The sequence below is a fragment of the Homalodisca vitripennis genome, chromosome 5 (assembly GCF_021130785.1).
Source record: "Homalodisca vitripennis isolate AUS2020 chromosome 5, UT_GWSS_2.1, whole genome shotgun sequence".
NCBI classification, from domain to species: Eukaryota; Metazoa; Arthropoda; class Insecta; order Hemiptera; family Cicadellidae; genus Homalodisca; species Homalodisca vitripennis.
The window spans coordinates 39,278,061-39,304,243 of record NC_060211.1 but is presented as its reverse complement, the minus strand read 5'-3'; the positions used below and the strand labels follow the sequence as shown (position 1 = coordinate 39,304,243).

The window sequence follows — 26,183 nt, the reverse complement described above, 5'->3', positions numbered from 1 at the left end:
GGCTTAAACTTGATTCAAGCCCACAAAGATGTATCATTTATAATAAAAAGGTCTTAGAGAAAAGGGTCAATCATTAAGTGGAAAGTCCTCAATCAAAGCAGAGCATGCAATAAGTAACATGACTTTTAAAGGAGTCCTCTCTTTCAAAGAGGCCTAACATATCTGAGAAAAAAATTTCAGGCTAGCCATTAATTTTACTCATAGACTTATTGGGTTTTAAAATGCGTGTACTCCTTATATCGATATTGCAGCTTCATGCAAAATTTCAAGTCTATAAGTCTGTTCGTTTTCGAGATATCGTGCGGACAGACAGACAGAAATGAAATTATTTCAGCCCCACGAGTGATAAGCTTCGCAAATGTTCAGACAATGGGACCATTTGGACCTCCTATTTATGAATACAAAACGAGACACCATTTTAAATCCTGGCTATCAGTAAGAAAACATTGAGCGAAGTACATGAACTCAATGGAAAATCTAGACAATAATGTGATTAGAACAAATATGTCTTGATCTGATTTGTGAGATGGTTTTTTTTATGAACATTTTGTGTTTATGAGATCTTGGTGAGTTATATTATAATACATAGTTAATATAAGTTTATAATATCAATCTAAATGTTAACAGTACAGAATAGTAAAAGGGAATTGATCACAACATAAATACAATTTTTTTAAATTATAACTTTGGTTTTAATTGTCCAACAGGTAAGTTAAGACATAAGATAATTAAAATTTTTTATTTCTTAATAATTTCTATACTCAATAATTAATTTATAACCATTTAAGTATTTATCTTTTAAAATGGAAAAGTATATTCCTGTGAAAAATAATGAACAATAAATAATATATCATGAAAAACAAATAGTAGTTTAGTATTAGTTAAGTATCACATCTATAAACCTAGTACAGGGTGGTGCAGAGAAACGGGAAATTTTGAAATAATCATAATAAACCAATGAATTGTACAAAAAGCTTTTTAATGCTTAACATGTGTTAGGCAAGAGTGGAAATTACATGAGAAATGTTGGAAATAACAATAAATCTAAAGCCACTTTAAGTGCTGTCCATTGCGCCTAACACATTCATTCCATCGATTTCGAAAAATTATCATTGTGCGAAGCAATGTGTTCTTGAGTCTTGAGCTCAAGAAGAATTCTTGGCCAAGTCTGCTACACAACGCTCTTTAGATGTCACTATAGAAAGAAGTCGCATACTGAGAGGTCTGGAGACCATGGAGGAGTGACGTTAGCGTTCCGCGAAATTATGCCTTCCCCAAACAAACGCCTCAGTGCTGCCATTGACAGATTTGCATTGTGTGAGTTGGCTCCATCCTGTTGAAACCAGGTTTGCTGAATGTCAATATCTGGAAAAGGATGAAGCCGTGGAGCAAAAAAATGTCTTCAGCATATGAATGTAACGTTCAGATGTGACAGTTACAGTGGAACCATTACCATCCTCAAAGAAGTAAGTAATTATCCCTCGACAAGACACTGCACACCATGCAGTAACCTTACGGCTGTGTAACGGACGTTGATGGAAGTTCACAGGGATTTCTGCGAGCCCAGTAACGCATGTTCTGCTTATTGACATGTCCATTCAAATGAAAGTGGGCCTCATCTGACATCCAAAGATTTTCAAGGAAATGTGCGTCCTCATTGATTTTAGTCAGTAGCTGTTCACAAAATTGCAAGCGTAATTCACCGTCATTTGGTTTTAGAGCTTGAACAATCTGAAGCTTGTGCAAGCAGGATGAAAGTGCAGGCCGTGCAATATTCTATGCACACTCCGATGCACAAGTCGCAATTATGAGGCGATTTTTCGTACAGAACGACGTGGACTCCTTTCTACTGTGACTCATCAACATTTTCTGGCGTTCGAACAGTCACTATACGCCCAGGAGGTTTTGTCTGTAAGGCCGAACCAGTCTCTTCGAAATTCCGAACCCATGATGATATGGCATGTGAAGAAGGCACTCAACCGTGGGGAGGAATATCATAATGGTGTCGGAACACTCGTTGTGCAGCTGTTACACTATCGCCATTTTTTTAATACGCTCTCACGGCAACGGCACGCTCCGCACCTAAACTCAACTAAATGACCGTTACTACTTGACATCATGACTTCCGTCCCCAACTCCTACAAGACTTGCAGGTGTACCAACAACAACTTCAAAATTTCCCGTTTCTCTGCGCCACCCTTTATAATCAATTGCTTACACAGAGATAGGTGACTTACACTCATTAGCCCTTTGATGCAGTAGTTTTAACACTAGGCTTTTCATGGTTTGGCGTTATTGTGGTTCAATGTTTTTTACTCTTAAAAGCTATTATTATGGTCATAATTTAATAATGCCTAACAAAACAATGAATAGCATTAGTCGAGTGGTTTTTAAAACAGTAAAGACTAAAATGGAAAATGATGTTTGCGTCTTGGTAGGCCTACTGCAACATACACTTCAACTTCCACCCAACTACCAACAGGACTCTCAAAAATTGATTGTTTGCACTAGAGCCCCACAACATCAATCCGTAGGTAAGATGTAGGTAAATCAGGTCATAATATACCGTCATCTGTACCTGACTCGTTCAGTATTTAGCTAAAGACCTCATAACATAAATGCCTGAGGCTAATTAGGTAAACTGAGTCGATGTGAGCACTCCATGTCAACCCTTGATCAAGGTAATGTATTTCCAAGTAATTTAGTGGAATTTTGTTTCTTCTTGAACGGGAGTCTGCCAACATTATGACAGGTCCACACCCAGAATCTCCACTTCGCAAAGAGAAGTTAAAAAAATTGGATTTTGAGGCGTTTGTTGTGAGATTGAGACTTTGGAAGTGTTGGACGCAGTTATTCGGATCAACAAAAGCCTGTTGCTCCAACACTTCCTTTGATTCTCCATTGAAACAGAAAGTCGTGTCATCAGCATACTGCACGAGTCTCCCGTGCAGTAGTGATGACTATATCATTGACATAGACCAGGGAAACAATTGGATTAAGGATAGAGATGTTGTGTCGTAATGTTGAATTTTTCGATTCTTAGAATTCGTTTTGGAGCTGGTCATCAGATTAATTATTTATCTATAAAATTCTCTCCAGTACATTCCAAAGAAAGAAATAGGCTGGGCATATGTGAGGCAAGTGAATGGGAAGCAAATGCACGAGTCATCTATTACCGCGAGAACAGCTCCTCATTACTGTTGAATTGTTTTTTTTTTCTTTTGGGGCGGCCTACTGCCATGCACTTAAGCCTCAAGGGCTTTTTGTGCACCCCTGAAACACACCATGAGGCCTACCAGTCTATGATTTCAGCAGTTCCACAAACCGCCGAAAACAACCTATCAGTTCCTCCTGGAGAAATTCACTACCCTTATCCAAACTACCAAAGATGGCATACCCCTCCCTTGCTATTGAAGGGCAATCAAAGAGCAGGTGATCGGCAGTTTCATCCTGCTCACCACACATTCTACAGAGCGGATGCTCCTGAAGGATGCCGACTCTGTAAAGATACTTCCTCAGGTGACCATGTCCCGTGATAAGACCAATAACCCGGGAAGACATTGATCTATTTAATGAGAGAAAGTCCGACGCCACTCTGGGGGAAGCAGGCGTCTGTAATACCATTCTGCTAATTGTCAAGCCCGGATGCAACCTCCACCTTCTCTCGTGCTCCGCGCGAACCCATTTCGAGACAGCCCTAAAGGATTCACACCTTGGAACACCGCAGAACGGTTGAGGGCCCGTCGTAATTGACGCTGAGCCCCGGTTGTCCAGGGCATCAGCTCTTTCGTTTCCAGGGATCCCCCCCATGACCAGGAACCCAACAAACGGCCACATTGTTGATTCTGGCAAGGGAGGAAACGGCTTGACAGCAATCCCAAACTAGTTTGGATTTGTTCACATAAAAGTCCAGCGCCATCAGTGCTGCCTGACTGTCCGTAAAAATATTAATCGTCTTGCTCCTATATCGCAGACGAAGATTCTCACGAGCACATTCCATTAATGGCTGCGACTTCCGCCTGAAAAACTGTCGGATACGGACCCATAGAGACCACCAGCTCCCTACATGGTCGCACTCCTACAATCCCAGCGCCTGTGCCGCTTTTTGTTTTAGAGCAGTCTGTGAACCATTCAAGCTTCACTGGTGGAAGAGGATTCCTTCTATCCGACTAATCATCCCTAGAGGGTATAACAATCGTAAAGGGTTTGTCAAAGGAAAACGTTTGTGACATCGGTTCATAGATCATATGCAGAGCACCCTCCTGAATAAGGATACTAATTCTACGGTGCCCACTGCTGCAGCCCGACCAGAGTCCCATCTGCTGTAGGCACTTGTCCATGGGGGTGAGGTTGAGACAACAGTCTAAAGCTGCACCTGGTGCACTAGGAAAAGCCCCAGTGATAGCAAGGCAGGCTATCTTTTGGATACCCACCAGACGAGCTACCACCATCTCGGCCTCCGTTCGTGGCCACCAGATAACAGCTGCATACATTAGTGCAAGTCTGACTACGGAATCATAAAGCCAGAACAAGAACCTCGGCTTTAGTCCCCAGGACCCACCTATCATGCTTCTGCATTGCATTAGAGACCATTTCCTCCTGATGAGGACCCTTTCTAGATGAGGTCCCCAGTTTAAAACCCTATCTAGGATCACGCCAAGGTACTTGACCTCGGACTCCAGCTCAATGGAAGAGCCTCTGAATAGAAATGGACCAATACCCTCCATCTGTCGCCTCCTGGTAAAGACAACCAAAGCAGCCTTGGTGGGGTTGACATTGAGGCCCACCTCATCCCACCAATCTCCCACCATGTTCAGAGCAGCATTGGTCAGTTCCATGACTGTTGTGTTGAACTTGCCACTCACAAGAATCGCAATATCATCTGCGTACCCCTTTGCAAAGACACCGCTGCTATTCAAAGAAATTAGCAGGTCGTCTACAACTAGGTTCCACAGGAGAGGAGAAAGGACGCCACCCTGCGGACAGCCCCTCATAGTCCTCGCAGTAACACTTGCTTCCATGAGGGTTGTAACAACAACCCTGTCTGTGAGCAAGGCCCTTATCCAGTCACATATTTGACTATCAATACTACCACGTCTTGAGACCGCATTGATAATCGCCTGAGTGGCTGTGTTGTCAAAGGCTCCTTCGATGTCCACAAAGACGCCTATGGCTTACCTCCTATGCTCCAGCGTCTTCTCAATGCTGTATACCAATTGATGCAGGGCTACTCTGAACACTCTCCAGGATAGTGGAATGTACCTGAGGGCCACGGAGGCTCTGAACAGTCTGCACAGCTGGGGAAGGAGAATATCCAGCCCCTGCTGCAAGCAAACCGGTCTCACCCCGTCTCCCCCAGGAGCTTTGTAGGGACTGAAAGAGTTGATCACCCACTCGATCCTTCTGAAAGGTTACGCGCGCCCCGTAGGTCTCCACTCACTAACTTTTAGAACTCTTTCCGATCCAGTCATGTAAACACCTTGATCGTCCTTGAGATTACCAAGCGGCGAGATGGGATTTCTTGCTAGTAGCTTCTGAAGCCTTGCACAACCTTGCACACTATCGATATCGGTGCAGAGTTTCTTCCAGGTTAGCCTCTTAGCCATACGGACCTTGCGGTTTTACAGTGCAAGAGTAAGGTGTTCTCATACCGTGTACACTTCAGCAATGGTAGTTTCTTTGAATAATAATAAGTTTGCTGCATTTTCAACATTGGGAGCAGACAAAATAATAATATGTTAATATATGTTAATTTATATGTTAATTTTTAATCTTAGTTAGATGAATTTTGTCTACATTTCTTTGTTAATAACAATACGAATAATATATTCTGTGAGAAAGAGCAAAATGGGCAAAACAATTTGTATAAAAAAACATACATTTTTGTAAACAAGTTGTCAGGGATCCTATTTTTAATAGCTTGAGATAAATACAATTCAAAATTGATTAGTATAGAAACGTTATTTTTAGCATTATTACATGTGTTGTATTTTTCTTATTTCAGGAAGTAGTATTATTCAAATGGTTGACCTCTTTCAGTAACCTTAATTTTTAAAATAGGTATTTTTCATAATATATCAAAAGTTGTTAAAAAAGTCCGTTGCATGAATAAATAAATAAACTCCACCACCCATTCTCAAATCAGAAAACTGTGTAAATGCTAAATGCGTTTTACAGCAGGTTCGTGTTGTAAATGCCATATATTATAATGGCAAAGAAGATTGTGCGCATAATACTACCCTAAGCAGTGAAAATGTCCATCAGCGGGTTTTTGTTAGCAATGTCACTTGACGGCAGTCTTTCAAGCCTAAACTACCTGTCTGGTTGTGCCAAAGATATGTATGATTCTTAAACACACCCCCGATTTTCAGTTATTAGTTTTTGCCCATTAGCTGAGACATAGCTGTAGTAACATATTGACATAACCTAATGAAGTGTCGTTGCCTGGTATTGTTGCCTAGAAAACAGTTGTGGCAAGCCAGACATTGCTGCCGTACGGATGAGCTTTTCTGCTGTGGTATTGGCATACTATCCCAGTTTGTAACTTGAAAGCTTCTATGAACCATAGTTACGTACAATCCAAGGTAGCATTGCTTTGGCACGATTCCAGATGTCTGTTGTTGATTCGGCTGCTAAGCTCCCACAAAGCATCAGAGGCGCTGCTGTATTATTAGTAGAAATGACGTCAATTTCACTCCCACGGACTCGCGGCACTCCGGCATAAATCGGTCTCAAAGTTGACAGTTCACAATAAAAACAAATACGGTAGGATCTGCCAGCCAGATACGACTTTAGAAGGTGTACTACAGCTTTCTGTAACGGTGACAGTGAGATTATAAACACCTTCGTGCTAGACCTTGTCAAAGGCCTTGTTAACGTCCAGCAAAGCTGCAATAGAGAACATATTAAGGTTAGCGTAATCTACCATACCGCTTGTTAACGACTCGTACAAGCTGAAGTGTTGTTGAGTGACCTCTCTGAAACCCTAACTGTTCAGGCTGAATGAACCCTTCGAGGTGTGGAAGCAAATGGATGAGGAGGAGCCTCTCGAATATCTTTAAGAAAATTGGGACTAGATTGGGCGGAAGTTTTCAGGGAAGAAACAGGGACTTTCTTGGTTTTGGGATCAAAAGGACTTTGCGTTCTTCCAGCAACTGAGGACATGACTGAGTCAAAGCGGTGAGTTAGACACTGCATCAAAACTGGTCAGAAGCGTCGCTGGGGCTCATCGCAAAGCATTAGCTCCGATACCATCAATGCCCGTGGCCTTTCTTAGTTTGGTTCTTCTAATGAACATTTTCATTTCTTCACGCGTAGATGGCTGAATTATTCTACCGATTCCGTTTCAAAGAAGTTGTCAAGATAACCTGAAACATATTTAACGCGTTTTTCATTTTGAATTGTTGCGTGCGGTTTGACTGTTCCTCCATGGTATCAACGAAGACCTTAGTTATAAGAAGTCAAGCAAACGAGGCCATGCCTACCATCTATGGGCTGACCTCCCTCTACTCTCTGCGCAATATCTTATCCTTGCGTAGCGCTCATCCTCGAATTCGAGTGAAGCCAAATATCAGTTCCAAGTTTCAAAACCTTTAATCAGGCAGGAAGCTTTTATAAGTTCCGAATGTCGATTGAAGTCCCTCTTAGCTGTTGGGTTTTGTGTTTGTTGCCAAGTGCCACGTAGAAGACGCCTTTTCTTCTCGATTTGACAGAGAAGGCGAACCGGCAGAGCTGACCTGGTAGTCTACTGGATTTCTTGAAAATCGAGATGAGCAGGTGAATTTTCTAGTATTCGGGAAATTAGTATCCCTTCAAGATGTCTACAAAACAACGATCAGTCCGTTATAATTGATGTACGCGTTAGTGGTTTTCTACCTACGTCGCTGGTGTAAGTGTAGCTAGCACTACTGGTACGTGATCAGATGATAAGTTATTTATCAATAAAACATCGAATTTAAACTGTAAATCTTTCAAAAATAACATACGTAAGATATCTGCCACCACAACAGAGCTGCCTGGGAAGTGTGTTGCTTCATTGGGAGATGCAATTCTTACTTCTCTACGTCGTTCCAAATATCGTTAAGACTCCATCCTCTGTAATTTGCCCTTCTGTTATTTCAAGAGGGATGTTTCGTATTGAGCCCTCTAACGATAACAGGGCTCTGTATGTCACGAAATGCGTCAAAACCAGCGGTTACACAGCCAGATGTTGGTGAGATATAGAGAGCTAATTGCGAAAGATCGATTCCCATAGATTGAATTACAACTGCTGTAAACTCAGTTTTGTTAGTATTAATAAGCCTATTCGTGATTCAGTGGTTATCAGCACTAAAGTTTCTCCACCTGGATTGCTTCAACTTCCCTAGACTAGACGGGAGTCTATTCGACCAGGAGTTGCTGTGCAAGTAAAAACTTTGTTAGCGCCGATATGGAACCTCCGTTCAATTCATACGTTTTAGGTACTTTGGCATACATAATAGAGTAAATGGGGTTAGTTGTATATATGTGTATATCCAAAATACTTCGGAACAGGGATGCAGCCAAAAATTGTTTTATCCGACAATGACTAATATACTGAAAGAAAGAACCTATGTGGAGGCCAGAATGAAAACCACTTTATCCTAGTAATGTTACTTGTTCTGATATATGGTAAATTGGTTCTAAGTTGTCCACACACTCCCGATAAAGGGCCATATTCTCCTAAGATGTGCTCGATATTTCGCCATAATTTAAAAGCGGAAGAAAGTGTGCGATTCGTACACTTTAAGAGAAATTGCAGCAGTTATAACAAGTGCAGCCAACACACATTTTTTCATCTGCGTGATTTTAGAGAAGTTCTAGAAATTCAAAAACAGTAGTTCAAACTTTTCTACAAAGAAACTAAGTATATCATTTTCTATGCAGCTACGCCTAACAATATCGGAGTTTGTCACTGTACAAGTGGATAAGGATATAGTGACTTGTTCGAATGGAGTGAAAAAATCAATATACTAAAATATAAAATAGTTTTTGATAATGTTTTAACTGAAAACAAAGACAAAAGTAAATATCAAAAGGATGGTGCATTATCCCCTGTCAAACGTTCATGGATACTATCAAGTAATGCTACTGGATACTCCAGCCAACGAAAACGCAATGCCTATCTAACATAGAATAAACTTTTTTACTTCAAATTATTTATGAATATTTTTGTTGCAAAAATTAAAACTATTTATTTACATAAAACCATTTTACAAAGAATATCCTTACTAATTTATTTAAAAAATTTAAAAAACTATATTGAGAAAAGATTCAGATAATCATTCAATAGTAAAAGTCTATTAAGATAACAATAACAACATATAACAATACAGATAAAAATTACAAGAATAGTATAAGGACGATATTACCAATATATAATAACAAGGCTAATATTAAAAAAATTACAACAAGAAGAATGACAAGTAAATTCTGAGGTTGACACAAAAATATGCAATATTTTTGACAATTCCCAATGATTATTTATATATATGATACTGCCAGAGCTGCAAGTATTAAATATAATAATTGATTTGTTCCTTTAGTTTAAATTGGGTTTGTACACTGCATTTCTAGATTCACAGACCAGAGCGTACCATTTCAATATCCAAAATGGGGTGGTGGAACTCAGTTGGCACTACAAGATATAATACTTAATAATTCTAAAGTAAGTACTAACGTTTCTGCTGGGACATTGAATGATGGTTTTGAGTTTATGCTTGAAAACTCGCACTGTTGTGGTTCCGGAAGAAGTCGCTTTAGGGAGCGACAACATACGTTAATTTCATTAGTCTTAGGATGTAATGTTTGCAAGAAATATTCATACATTTTGACAATCAAATAGAGTTAATTATTTTTGTTCAAACACGCCTTTTTTTAATGAATGTTTTTTCTTTTCCTGTAAAATTTAGTTTTAGTTATTTACATCGTTTTGGAAATGCACGAATCAATTTGCACTACATTATTCACCACTTATTTTCCAGGAATCGATAGTTATTGTGTTGATTAACATAAATTCAACCAATTTTAAGCAAAATTAACTGTGTGTTTTAATAGTTTTATATAACATAAGTATTATTTTAAGGTCCTTAATCGATGACTATTAGGCAAGTAATTCATAAGTCGTGACACCGCGTTTAGTATACGACCGTTGGAATATGCGTGGTTATGAGTAGCAAATTGTAATTAAATTAATTACTGATAAACGGATGAACAATTTTATTGTGGAATTGAGTTTAATAAATAGATAATTGAGGTCGAGGCATTATATGTAGTAATAAATTGGATAAGTTGACAGGAACGAAAAATGGCGCGTAATCGCCATGGCTTTGATTATTTAAATGTCCATGATTCACCAATATCTGTCCACGCGCCCCAAAATGTTCTGCAAACTCAGCTTTCTCATTTGGTGCTAAAGTTTGTAGATGCAGTTTTTGGTTAGGTAGCGAAGACTTAACTTTTTCTTGGGATTGAATAATATTCCGTCAATGGTATGTACAGAGTGATTGTTTTATTTTAAATATTGATATAACGTAGTTTAAAAGATAAAATACCTGCTATTTAACCTTAAAATTAGGCTTACTGTATTAGCGATACAAATGTTTAGATGTCTTCTCACTACGTTACAGTACAATTTTCTAAGTTAGCAGTATAATTTTAAATATTTGTTTAAATATTGAAGTATTTTTCTGAGATGCTCTTAGTTATTAAACTCATTACTGTTAAGTGTGTGTCTATTGCTAGAAATTATAGGGCGATATAAAAACTTTATTTCAAGTCTATTGTCTGAAGAGATTTCTCAGTAAATATTAATCACAAGTATTTGAATAGGCTGCCACATGCTATTGGTCTGAATAACAAGCAACTATGCCCTCCATTTATTTACTGGATCATATTTTACATATATAATATTTACTAAGAATGGAATGTAATCAATTTAGGCTAGGCAACACATTCTTTTTTAATGTAAACAGTATGCAGCCATCTGGATGATGAGTACTATCTACATAAAATATGAGAAAACTATGCCATGGTCTTCCCCAACCTTTCATGTACCATAGCTTGGCATTTTATGGAAAAAGGCAATATATCCATACCTATTTAGCTTACAGAACTTTGAACTAATTGGGTAGGTCTGTATGAGTTGGCTTCAGGAGACACCCACTAAAACGATCTAAAACCACTTTAAAATATTTCTGACTTAACATCAGCAAACTAGGGGGATAGGAGAGTTGGGTTTTGTGTGTGGGATTAACACGGTAGCCTAGGATAAAAGAAGGATATCAGGATAACCAACATTCTGACAAAATACTATGAAAACTCACCTAATCTAACTATCTGACTGTCAGATCTAACTGAGGATCAATAGCCCTACCCGAGAGCCAACCTGTCTACCTGAGCCATCTGCCAACTTCTTATTTTATTTTATAACTTATTTATTTCATTTGTTCTCATTCTAAATGTTCCTTTTCTATATTATTCCACACTGAAGGAGGAGGTTTAAACAAAATAAATACCAAAATCAAAGTTGATTAAAAGGCTCACTAAAAAGTTAGCCTATTTAATTTTAGAAATAGCAATAATTTTATCCTTGGGTAGATTACGATAAATGGACCCGGTTTATATATCACTTATTACAATCATTGATACTTTATTATATTGAATAACAGAAAACTATCAGTCAAAATCAACGTATCTAAAATACTAAATTAAAGTCAATTTCAAATTAATAATAAAGAAAACGTAACAAAATAATATACTGACAATAGCCTATATATAATATATTACAGACACAGTAAATCAACTGTTAGTGTTATTTTATATAGTTTTCTAAAGTGAATTATCTTTTTTTATTTTAAAAAGTCACTCATGGAACAATTGTGTTTAGAATATGAAAATGTGTGTACAGTTGGTGCAGATGATTTATTTATATTATTTAAATTAATTACTATTGGTTGATTTTATCAATGGACATAATAATTCAATTCTGTTTGATAATTTGTACATAAAAAAATCGGGTTCACTTATCATACTCTATCCTTATCCTGTAGTCTAATGCCACTTTGGAGCTTCACACAAACATTTTTTACAATTCAATTAAAAGCAGTAGGATGTTTTTTTTAGTTGAACAAAAAATATTGCATGTAAAGTATAATTTTATAACATCTTTTATACTTTTATTTGTTTGGAAGTTGCATCATGCCTAAGAATTGACATTATTGCATTTGAGAGAACTAGAAATTTAAGATATCTATTTTGTATAAATCTTCTCTAGTTTTAGAAAATGTACACTTTATTACACCCGCCTGCATAGAACCATACTAAAACTACAAAATAAAAGGCGGTTATGTACATAAGTGATGAGAAACGGATCTTTATATAACAGATTGGTAATAGTAGTGTTAGAATTAATTATAATTGTAGGCTACATTAACAGAACCTGTTCTATTAAATATTTTCATTTCGACGGATGAAATACAGAACGTTAGGAATAATTCAGTTATATATATAAATTCAATAAACATTGAATCGCAAAAAGTACTTGCTCTGCCGGGACTCAAACCCAGATCTCTCACTTGCCGGGTGAATGTGCTACCATCACACCACAGAGCCCTCACTTTTTACGATTCAATTATTTTGTATTTGGCCATATCTCTGACAAACGCATATGTGACAGATACGGCCAAATACAAAATAATTGAATCGTAAAAAGTGAGGGCTCTGTGGTGTAGTGATAACACATTCACCCGGCAAGTTAGAGATCCGGGTTCGAGTCCCGGCGGAGCAAGTACTTTTTGCGATTCAATGTTTATTGAAATTAAAATAAGGCTATTGCCGTTTATACAAATTTAATGTGTGTATATATATATATATATATATATATATATATATATAATTTATGTAACAATTTATACAAATAAGTAATTATGTAATAAAATATATAAGCCTAAGAGTTTTTGTTTTCTATTCCTATATTTTCATGTTGATTTCCTTGTTGTTTAGCTGAAACTTATTTAAGAAAGTTGTGATAATTTTCTTACTGGTCAGTTTAAAATCACTATAGCTCGATAGCTGATTACGAGCCAATAATTTAACAAACAGTTTCAGTAAAAAGGTAAATATGTATTCGAAAACTAATTTTACCTCTGATGAACTTTCACTAAAAATAGATTAAGACACTAAAATATGTAGAAAACAGCTAACCCATGGTATTTTACAATTTGTGTCACAGACACATCCAACACTAAGTGTAAGAAGATGGCAAATTAGAATTAATTCTCTTTTTGTTTTGTTTCTGTAATAAACAATTTAATACTGTATGTCACAACCCCAGTAACAGAAAGGGAAAAATACTGCTTTCGATAGCTCCTAGTTTTTCTTGACCTGATAGTACATAAATCACATTAATATGATGTTGATGTTTATTATAAGAGGATATATTTAATCGACAAAATAAGATAAGACATGAATTAATAGGTTCATACATGTGCAACTTTTAAACCATAGTGGTCACAGTGTAATAAGCGACCACAAAAACAATCAAATTATCGATTAGGACTGTCTAAATGATCAAATACTAAAACACCCTAATTATAGATAATTATGATTAGCGGAAACAATGTTTCTGTCATTAATTGAGCATATTAAATCAGGAACCACAATTTTAGTAACTGAATGATGTATGGAAAACATATTTTGGTCCGACTACAAATGAAAATGATTTTATATTACTGTCAATCACAGTAAATACATTGTTGATTTACTGATTTTTGTTTTATTTTTATTTTATTTTATTTCAAATGGTTCAACCATTACAAAAGTGAGCATAATAATTTAATAAGTAATAAGTTAGCAACAATGACTAACACAAAACTAAAAAACTAAATTCAGGCAATAAGGCACTTATGGGTATTGCCCCCTAGAGGCATATTTTGTTAACTCTTAATTAGTTGAATCTTGTAAAGCTTTACAAGTTGGACTCAAGAGTGATTGCATTGCCAATTAGCTTTTCAAATATAAGTGAATAGACAGGGAGTGGTGGAATTGGTGATGATCCATTTTAGTATGTTTTTAAAGCTGTGAGACAAAATACTTAGCAGAAATGGTATAAATCAATCGCTTTTGTTACATTAAACCAATACTATATAAATATTTTAAATTCATGAATTAAATTGTATTTTCATAAGCATAATCGTATTAATGTGATTTATTGTGGTGATTTTTTTTTTATAATTAAGAACTATAGTGTATAGGTGTAGGCGTACTGTTACTTGGTTATAAGTTTGTAAATTATTTGTAGAAATATCAAAATTTTCCATTTTAATAGTTTTTCATTTCTGGTACAGTCTAGATGTTTCATATCTTCTTATTTTGTAGATCTGTTCAGAAGTTAGTCCTAATAACCAATACTTTAAAACCTACAGTTAAGAACAATTCAATTTGTTGTTAACAGGATACATGTGTATTCCGTAATCCTGAGCCTTCTCTCCAAGTCTCTGCCCATTTCATTCTCCCCACCATACCCTGGTCCCTCTTCTCCAACCCTCAACATGGGAGTAGTCAATTTGTCAATACTATACAGGTATTGGCAAACATTCTTCCATTTTTTTTCTCTTGTACTTTGTTACTGAGTTCCACTTGGTGGTGAAATTGTAGGTCAAGTTCCTAATGTAAAGTTTTACGTGTGAAAGTTCTAATGTAGTAAATGTGTTACAGAAGATGGACTACCAGGCAATGTATATGTCGCCACGCAAACGCAAGGTGTTGGGAGACATACACAACACTACGACAGCCGACTCCCCGATCTCTCCTACAGCAAATCTCAAGCTGCTCACCAAGGTGGCGAGTCAGTTCGACTCCATAGAGAACGCCAACTGCTACCCCATGTCTGGCACCCCTCCTCACCCCACACAGGTCTCGTGCGAGTTCACCTCTCAGAACCAGCCCAAAGGCAGGCGTGCGCAAGTTTAAATCCCTAGGATTCCTATGCGACAAGTAAGTGCATGCTCTGCTACAGTCTTTGCTGGCCAAACTGAAAAGTTCTCTTACATTACAGGAGTATTGTTAACTGTTTTAATTCATATACTAGTTTTGCAGAATATCTCAAAATAATGTAGTACAAATAGTTTACACAAGTCAGTATCGGCAAGTGGTGTATCTTGCATGATGGTATCTCTATGAATAACTTTTTACAGGAGAGCTAATTCACTTTTTATTTTAAGACTGTCCAGAACTAATTGTGCTTTGAATCCGCTGATAAATACTATGATGAGAAACTATAATATTGCTCTTTCAGTAATGGATATTGATTTTTTTATCAATCAGATGGTAAGTTTAAAAAAGATGTTGAAGCTTCTTTCTCCAGCCGAACACCTTCGCATATTGTAGATTTTATGTGGCTGAGTGAAAAATCATAGATGATTGTACTATTAATCCTCTATCAATCTAAATTTTGTTTTATTATTGTTGTTTTGTTGTTGACAGCTTGTAAATTTTCATGTTAATATAAATTTTTTATTATTATTTGGGGGGGGGGTGGGGGGGGGGGGGGGTGGGGGGGGGGGGGGGTGGGGGGGGGGGGGGGTGGGGGGGGGGGGGGGTGGGGGGGGGGGGGGGTGGGGGGGGACTTTGAATTAGGTCTATCTCATATTTTACTTACTGTGTATTCAGATTTATTCTATAAACTCTACAGGTTCTAGTTTACAACTCAAAACTTAAACTGCCTGGCATTATTAACCTTAACTCTTTAACTGGTTATTACAAATGAGGTATGCAAAACAAGCAGTTTAATAAGGTTATTATGAACGTGCGATAAAAAAATATTTTCCAATTCGGACAAATAATAATAGAGAGATAAATGTAATTATAGGCCTCATTTAATTTTTTTTTGGGTGGTTACTTATTTGTTAGGGCTAAGAACCAACAAAAGTACCAAGAATGAATATATTATAACCTTATTACATTTATTTACCTAAATTTAAATGAGAAATGATTTGTATAAACTTACATTTAACAATTGGTACACTAAGCGTAGCACGTTTTTATGTAATTATTATCCCACTCAAAATAGGCACTGATTTTTTTATCGTTTTTAAGGACTATTGTTTTTTTTTTTACAGAAGTATAGAGCTGGCCCATCATGCCTGATCCCTGCAGGTTTTGGATAGGTTTTAACATTGGAAACATGTTCAGAGTCTTGGAAATGGGAGTTAAATTTTTTACCCCCAGCAAGTCAATATGAACAGCTGACCATGGGCTTCTAAATTATTTAATCTGTAATTGGATCATTGTGATATTAAATTTTCCTGTGTCCAACGCTATTAGATAAGATGCAACAACTTGCCTCCCATTTTATTTTTTTTAATACAAATAAATAATAACATCAATATAGCTTATTTTATAAAATATTCTAATCTGATTCTAACCATAGCCAATTTTTGCTTACTGATGTATGTATATGTGTGCACACATTTTATATCCATTTTCAAGAATATGTTTTGATGGAACCTTATGACAAATCCAACAATATCCTATTTGTATAAATTTGTTGAAAAATAAAAAACCAACTCTTGCAATTTGCTACAGGATTTACAGTATTTATATATTTAATTTTAAAAACTTTTATAAATGCAGCTATTTTGATAGAGAAAGTAAATGCCAACAACTTTAAACAATACAATTTTTTGAGATGTGAGTTACAAAATTAAAAAACCTCATGGCCAGTTAGACACAAACAGAAAAAAAGATAGACATGTATTCATTTGAATGTTTTTGCTTGTTTTGTATCATAATTTCCTGATGTTGTGTCAACCTGAAATATACAGGTGTGTTTCCAACCTCTTATATCAACTTCTTGGGAAGTTATTCTTTGGGTTATAAGAAAATAAATCACTACATAAACATAGCTTAATTTCAATTCATCTGGCTGTTTTGTAATATTTAAATAAAATTATTAGTTTTGAAACCGCTGCACCAAATGAATCTAAATGTAATGCTATCATTGGCAAGGTCTATTGTGAAGAAAATTTCAAAACCAAAATCTAGTTTCATATCAAAATGGCAGTCATTCAAAGATTTATAACAATAAATATCTATAAAGTTTTATAAAAAAACACCAAGGAATATTTGTTGTAGAAACTCTTACTAAACACCATAATTGCTTTACTTTTTGAAATCTGATAGTAAATTATTGGGCTCTAACCTAATTTTGTGCACATATGTATGCAATTATTTTTTTAGATTAAAATTATGGAACTAAAGTGTAATGTACATGTAAATTTCATACTAAGCCACAATTTTCTTATTTATTTAATTTTTCAGTGTTTTCTATAAAAAATCCCCTTTATTACCTAATTAAATGGTAAATTTTGCCATAATAACTAATTGGCTAACTAAGCTAAGTTAAACATGTATTTAAAAAAAGAAAATCTTTCATGACACCTTAGTCACAATCTCAAATGTAATTCTACTTGGAAGAATGTGAATTATATAACAAAACTTTAATCATTGTTCAATGTGGCCTCCTTGGACCAGGATAAAGCTTGAAATCTATATTATATAATTTTGCTCCTGCTTTTGACAGGTTTATAGATAAAGTTATAATAAATATTATTCACATATCGTGTCCAGGAATCTCAAGCAACTGGAGTGATGATCAGCCATACAGCTGGTCCAGTACTCCGTACCACCCTCCTAGCCAGGCTTACATGAACGCACCAGTCTGGCAGTCGAGAAGGTCAGGAGGGCTTACAACAGCAACCTTGTATGTCCTGTCACTCCGGACCAGCAGCCTGGGGGCTCTCTCCCTGATCTGGAGAGTCTACAGGTATCTATCTACACAATCTCCAGGTATTTGGAGACTTTCTATCACCAAAATATTAATAAAGACAAAAGTACTAACAAATGTCCAACAGCGTAACTAGGACTTGGCGTTGGGGGAGAGGAATTTGACTGAGGAGCACATCAACACCAGAGGGTTTGGAATAAATATAAATTAGAAAGGCCTAATTCAGACTGAAGCATTTAACCCTCCAACTAGGCATATAGTAATTTCTGTACTGGCAAGCCCATTTTGCGAAAGTTTTTCTTAAATTGTGAATGTTGAGTTTAGCTCCAGTTCAACCTTTCCTTTTGGTGCAGCATCTGGAATCTGACACTGTCAGACTTGAACTCTGGAATCTTGAGTCATCATCGTCGATGAGACAATGGGAATATCTCTTCACCTAGATTACACTATATTTTGTAGTCCTAGGTGTCTATGATGTCAAAATGATGTAAAATGGTCATTTTGAACTTCTTCACCGCCGACATTATTTTGATCTCTTCAGAACAAACACGACTCCAGATTTCCAGGAGTTAAGTCAGTGACAGCATCAGATTCCAGATGCTAAACACTCAACATTCACACTGAATAAACCATTCCCACCATAGCTGTTTTTTATAAACTATTATAAAAATGTACATACGTTGGGAGAGTTATATTCTCCTCACCCCCTTCCCCAGTTTATGGTATGCCATTTAAAATTTTCTGAAGTAAAGTTGCCCATTATGGGTCTTTTAACTCTTCACAACTAGCAAACAATAGAAATAAAAATCACACTTAAAACATTATATGCCCCCCTTTTCATAGACAAGAATTTTAAACTTTTATCCATGAATCTACTCAAATCAAATTGAAACTTGAGTATGTCTTCACTTTTTGATGACGTATATTCTCTCCTGTTACATTGATTGGACTCTAAGTGATTTATTACCAAATTTAAAAGTTTTGAAATGGGGGGTATTCATAACCTTATGTCTATAGGGAAGCAAGAGATTTTCTGCAAAGATTGGGAGTGATGGGCTGAGGAGGAGAGGGCACGAAATTTCCTTCTGGCGGTCGGCTTCCACAAACCTCATTGTTCCACTCAAGTATCCCCGCAAGTATCTAAGTAAGCTGATTAGCATTTCCTCCTAAAACTTGCTTGTATGCACTTAAAATCTTATGTGACCAGTTGCACCAGAATAAATTAATCAGCTTTAGCCAAGCAATTTAGCATAGACTCTCCTGCCAATTGCTGATGAACAAAATCCAATTTCTGTCTCTCTGTAAGCATAATAACTGTTGGAACTAGTTGACTAAGTTGACCCACAGGGTAGGAATTTTTGTGTAAAACTCTACCTGTTGAAACTGCTAAACATCAGTCTTTTGGGAGTCTTGACATTGGTCTTATCTGTAACCATGTTAGTAAGGTGAAGAACACAGAGCATTTATTAAGAGTCTCTCCTACTAGTTGATGACAAAGACAGGTTTTTGTTGCTGTATATCCGTCTGTGAAACAAATTTTTTGAATAAGTTAACTTGAAGGGTTAGAATTTTTTTACCACCCCTGCTACCTTTATATTGATAAACTGAAAATGCTAAACATTGGTCCATTGGAAGTCTTGATGATTACATTGGTCTTATCTTGTAACTATATTGGTAACGTGAAGAACGCAGAGCATTTAGCAGTCTCTCCCTTTAGTTGATGACAAAGACAGGTTTTTTTTTTGCTGTGTATGTCCGTCCTGTAAACACAATACTTCTGAATAAGTTAACTTGGAGGGTTACCATTTTTTTGAAACCACATCTGTTACCTCTATATCACAGCTGAAAATGGTAAATATGTCCATTGGAGTCTCTTTCCATGCTAGGATATTTTCCACTGTGGGGTGGTAACTAAAAGTATTTGAGAATAAATGTTGGGCAATAAGATCACCTACTGAGCAACATTGGTAATCTTGAAACAGATCAGAATGACACTGCTAACTATATTAGCTGTCAGTTCTTATGTATAGGGCAGAGATCTGAGCAGATGAAAAACTTATGCTAATACTAGACTCACATGCTTATTTCTATAGGATCAGAGGGCACTATGATTTTTTTTTACAGTGGTATCGCAAAATACAAGGTATATTAGGAAAGTATCTGACCTGGCCGATAGTAACAAGACTGTCCCAGATCAATTACGGATGTGTAGAGGGACCCTTCCAAGCCCACTCTCAGACATTCACTGCACTCTGTCCAGCCAGTGACTCACAGCACTCACTGCTTTTTATTTTATTATATGTGCTTATGCTGTACTTAACTAAGTCTGAATGTCTTAACACGTTCACGGACGACATGCGTCACCGGTGATACACGCTGCTTCGATCAGAATGCCCGTGTGTGTCACCGGTGCCGCACTCTATAGGTTACAACTGGGCACCCCAAACTCTTACAATCTCAGTTTGTCGTTGAGGCCTATGAGGTTCAACATTATTGGGGTGATGATCATTTTGTAGATTATTTTCAGCATGTAAAATTATTTACAATCCGGGGGGCTGAGGATTAGCTACAATGTCAATGTTTACAAGCTGTTGATTACTTAGAGGTAGCGGGTTATCTTCCACATCACTCATATCATCTACAGATTCTGCCCTGCTGTCCGTCAGAGCAGATAGACGAAGGTACATATTCGCTTCCTGAGTACCCAAAATCAGTTAGTTCATTTATATCAAAATCGTCCAAAGCGTTCTCAATGTCACTGTCATCCATCTCCCAAGCTAAGATTCAAATTGCACAATAACAACTAATATAAAACACCACAACAGTAGCACTGAGCAGCCGCAAGTGAGTGGACTAGGTTAGCTTGATGATTGCGCGGGAAGAGAACAACAAAGAAAAACGCAGAGAAAGTTAGTGATGTGGCTCGCCACCCGCCAGCAGATCGTAGCATAGAGTAGGTTTAGGTTCAGTAAACCAGTGTGTCACCGGTGACACACGACGCCCATTGAAGCGAAGGGCAATGTATAGGCGTCGTGTGCCACGGGTGACACACTGGTTTTAACTTACTCATATACATTTTATCATTGTTTTTTCAACCTAAAATGCATTATTTATGCATTATAGAATGGTTTTATGGAAAACAACGTTTACGCCTATTTTGAAGATTTTGTGTTATATATGACTGCTCAATATGAAACAAACACGTAAAATTGCCGTCGTCGTGAACGTATTAAGCAGAGCTCACAAGAGGTTTTTTACTAGAAATTTGGCCATTCTGCTTCAGAGATGCTGTAATCTCTATAACAACAACAATGTTTTTTGTGATGAGTTTATAGGTATCTCAGATAAGTGTGATGGTAGGCTATTTAAAATGGCCATATTTAAATGAAGAGTGATCCACAACCTGTCAGGCCTGTATTGGCCAGAAATCTAAATTGTTTGTGTGGTAATTAATGAATACTGTCAATAATCAATTAAGTACAATCAGTATGGGAGCTGGAAGAACTTTGCATCTTAAAATCTGCAGTTTGTAAAGTTTTACAGATTTAAAAATGAACAGTGTTTTTAGATTTATGATCGATACAGACCTACTAGATGCTGGTCACTTGTCACTCAAATGCAGCCATCTTAAATAGACAAAATTATTATTTTATCTGAATATCACCCATAGACATGATATATACAGCTGTGTGTATCAGAGAAATTATTTCTGACGCAAAATGCTCAAATTTCTGCACATTCTTTGCTGCTCAAAAGATCAGTCATTGTGAAATGCGATGAAAACACATGTTAATGACATAGAAAATAGAGTGCTGTGACTCACTGACAGAATGGAACACAGCAAATCTCAGAAGGGTCCCCCCTCTTCTCTAGAATCGACTTTTGTAATAATCATGAATTCTGGATGTTAGTACTTATACAGGAAGCGGTAACTTTCAAAAACTGTAATCTGACATGCCTAGATCACCACCCACTTGCGAACGTGAGTTTTGCCTCCTAATAAATGGCCTGTTCTGCTTCCTTCGGTGGCCTGGAACCCCTGGACTGATGTCAGAATGAGGGATGACATTGCCTCCCTCAACATCCCCTTTCCCTTCGGACGTATGCCAGGTAAAAGTTTGTTTGTCTTCCTCAAGAACATAAACACTTCAGTTCCAAAGTCAGTTCTTAACTTTACACTGTCATTGTTAATATCTGTGACATTTTTATCAAACTGTTATATATACCTTAAAGTTGGTTTTGGCTGTGGGGGCAGCCAGAATATGAGCAATTCTCTTTTTGGCTGTAAACCTTGTGAATTTCCTACATCTCTCCGGTGGTGACACAGTTTAAGTGTCATCGAAGATCCTTAACGTAAATTTTTGTTTCATAACAAGTCCTTAAATAGTTCAAGTTAAATTTTTAATTATTTTTATTATTTTCAACCAATGCTAATAACATTTTAATAAAAAAATGTAAGGACTAGAATAATGATTGTTTATTACAGTATAAAAAAAATCAAGTAAATGTGTGATTTTCAAACTGTTCTGCTTAGAAAAGTACTAATACATTCAACCATGTAATAAGCCATTTAATTCTGTATAATTGGGTCACAAATGATGTGAGTAGAATACTAATAGTGAATGTACAGTATATGTCTAAATTAAAACCCATGGTCTCAATTTCAGACGAGTGGAGTCGTCTCATCAGACAGAGCTACTATGCAGCAGTAAGCTATGTTGATGACTTGATCGGCAAACTTATCCATGAGCTGCGCACTACCAACTTGTACAGCAACACAATAATTGTGCTCCTAGGTGACCATGGTACGTAAACTGTATTGAAGTTTAATTTCTCATATTACCACTTATAAAAATTTCAATTTGGTCAATAAATCATTATGAAAGACAACACTAAAATGTGTACAAATTTTGTGTCCTTACAATGGGCATCTCATAACATATATATATCAGGAAATGTTGAGTTTATCTTCTATTTCAAACACTATATAATTATTTAAAAAGTATTTATTACATGTTTATGTGTAGCCAAAGAATTAAAATTTGACTAATATATGCTTTTCCCTTTCTTTTATACTTTTGTGTCCCACAATTTTAAACACTTTGTTTTATGTAATTCTTCAAGATTTTAATTTTCGGAGAATATATTTGGATTATTACATGATATGCTTAAAACCCTTTTAACCCCGGCCATTAAATCAAGTGATGTGCCAGAAATCCCAAGCCATTTTCAGACAAAATGTAAGGGTTTTGTAAAAAATTCATAACTCAGTTATTTTTTAAGATATTTAGGTAATTCTTTTTTTGTTTTACTTCTTTATACATGTAGCTTACAGAAATATACAAATAAAATTATTATTTTGAAAGTAGTTTTTTTTTAATGCATATACATATATAAAAAATAAATAAAACTGAAAAAATACTTCTAATATATTTCGATGCAAAATATCTTTGTGCACAAGTCTGTGAAATTTCAAAGCATTTGGTGAAATAGGTGGCCAGTAAAGTAATAAAAAGTGCACGTCCGCACTATACGGACGTCGGGAGTTGACGCCATTTTTACGACGTCCGTATAGTACGGACGTCGGGGTTAAAAGGGTTAACAAACACTATTAGAAATCTAATTTGTGGCGATATGTAAGTACTAATTTATTCACTTCACCGAACATTACCTCCAGAGTCTAACTGTTTGACACAAAACCCAAAGAAGTTGAAATTTGGTATAAAAATTAATTTTATAAATATCTCAGCTAAGTTCATTGACCAGCTTGATATGAAATTTTGTTCCAATACAGCAGCTTCAACCATAAAAAATTCACAACTCCATCATTTTTGTACCTAGAAACATTTATTTTTTAAAAGATGTTGGGTCCCTGTATTTCTAAAATAAATTGCCATCAGCAACTTGTGAATGTTGAGTTTCGTTCCAGTTCACTTTTCGCTAAGTGGAGTGTCTGAAATCTCACGCTGTGTTTGACTTGAATCCTGGAATCTTTAGTTATGTTCATTCTAGAATAAGAAAATTGATTGTTTTCATGACATTTGGTTTATTAAGTTGGATAGTAGTTATTTTTGTATTAATTAATCTTTATTAGATTTAGGTACAGTATGTGGAGTGAAAATAAAAATTAGATGTGTTGTTAAATTTATAAAACAATTAAATTAGTATCTAGGAAATTGTGTGAGTAATATAAAATTGATTTATTTGTAACAAAAAGTGTACATTTTGAGAAATGCAATTGTTAAGTTTCACAGGCTTCACACCTTTTGTTTCTCTAATCCTTTTCGTTTCAAATCACTGTTAATATCAATCAATATTAGCTTGTACATAGTAATGTTGACTAATTGATTGAAATATTATGTAAAGATTGATATCTGTGACTAATATTTTACACTACTCTCAATACAGTTTTAGATGTAGTTGTATTCAATGTCAGCCATCATCTCACTATGACAATGATTAAGCTGTTAACAAAAAATTGTCATTTTACACAAAATTGTACTCCTCCGACAAGAGATCTTGCTTGCTTTTCATATCACACACAATAAAATCGTGTATTTTAAAAATTTCAAATGAAAATGTATTAGGTTGGTCGTTGGGTGAGCACGGAGAATGGTCCAAGTTCAGTAACTATGAGCTGGCTGTGAGAGTTCCGCTACTGCTGCGAGTGCCTGGACTGACAGACAGGACTGCAGTAATGCGATCTATACAAGCTCCAGTGGAACTATTGGACCTGTTCCCCACGCTCGTGGACGTTGCAGGTCTGCCACGACTACCCCGTTGTCCCCGCCCCTCCCACAGTGTCACCACCTGCACGGAAGGCGCCAGTTTGTTACCCGTCATCTATACTTCACTTGTCAAGAATGAGGTACAGTGCAACTAATACTGTACACTTAAGTATTAACGAATATTTCTGGGTTATACAGGTGTACTTTTGTTCTAGACAGTCACTGACATCGGAAAGCCGGCAGTGAGCCAGTACCCGAGGCCAGGGATCTACCCCACATCTCACCCCAACAGTGATAAGCCGAGATTACGTGAGGTGCGCTACATGGGTTACTCCTTGCGCACCGCTCACTACCGCTACACGGAATGGCCTGCCTGGAAAGGGACTCCCCTGTGGACACAGATGGCAGGCACAGAGTTATACGATCATTCTATTGATCCTGATGAGAACATCAATCTTGCAGATCGTGAAGCCTTTCGTGACATCAGGCTGGCCCTCAGTGCTAAGCTCAGGGCCTTGGTGGGAGCGACCGTTTCCCTCAGTAAACAAGACTGAATGCATCTATGCCATCTAATAGCTTACATTTAGCCTAATATTTAGATCAAGGATGACTTGTTTTATTAGAAATGGAGAAAAATATGTGATGTGTTCCACAATTCATGTTTTCTAAAGGAAACTCTCCAGTATTTAGTCAATGGAGAGTAGCCAGAGGACAAATGTAAAACATAACTCTAAAACCACACTACTAAACATTAATAGTTTAAAACCACAAAAATCTTCAATAAGAAAAATAGTATTGTGTTTTGATTTAAAAGCAATTTACTACTTGAGTGTATTTTATATTTTAAAAACAAAACTTTATGAAACTTCATTATTGTTTTTATTGAGTTTTTCAAAATGTCTTTACTGTTATAATAAAATTAGATTCTTAATATCCTTTCCCAAACATAGTGTATGATAAAGGTGTGATGGTAAAACAATCAAATTTTGATTTATAATGTCATACATTTTGAGATTGTGTGGGTTATTTTAAACTAAAATTAAAGTATGGTTTTAGTTTATAAATATTACAATAGATGTTTTCAATGATTTACTTTTTTATTTATAATACTTTTAAATAACTTATTTAAGGAAGTTTCATATATAAATTGTGTTCACTACTTATAGAATGTTAAATGGTTAAAAAATTGCACAACGCATATACCTATATAAAGATTCTTCTTGAAATGTATTATAAAATATTGTTAATTTTTAGCAAAATGCAACTGAAACATAAAAAATAAAGTCCACAATGGAGGTTGAATTTTTATGAATACCACTATGAAATTTTAAAAGTTCTCTAGCAATGTTGATACATTTTTCACCATTAATCCTTTAGTTAATAAAAAAAAAAAAAAAATGGTATAAACCACATCTGTATTTGGATTATCTTTAAAAAGATTTAATTTTGATTACATTTAAAATTCAAAATGAATCTTGGCAATCCAAACACTGCCTAGTTTTTCACATCTTTTATGTATTATAAAAATGGCTAAACAAAATGTTTAGAATATGAAAAATAATTTATTATATATTGTACTATTTATTTCTTTACTAGTGTAATTTATATCTTAGGAGTATAAGATTTTTAAATATATTCCATTTTTATTGAAA

At 36.0% G+C, this 26,183-nt stretch overlaps 1 protein-coding gene and 1 pseudogene across 1 annotated transcript; both read left to right on the top strand.

The window, feature by feature from the left end:
- Window positions 1–10,387: 10,387 nt before the first annotated feature.
- On the top strand, window positions 10,388–15,008 carry LOC124363820. The gene is made up of 3 exons (XM_046819082.1): window positions 10,388–10,508; window positions 14,471–14,599; window positions 14,734–15,008. The coding sequence occupies exons 1-3, from the start codon at window positions 10,506–10,508 to the stop codon at window positions 14,986–14,988; spliced, it is 387 nt and encodes a 128-aa protein (XP_046675038.1). The 5' UTR covers window positions 10,388–10,505; the 3' UTR covers window positions 14,989–15,008.
- A 307-nt stretch (window positions 15,009–15,315) lies between these two features.
- LOC124363433 lies at window positions 15,316–26,183 on the top strand (annotated as a pseudogene).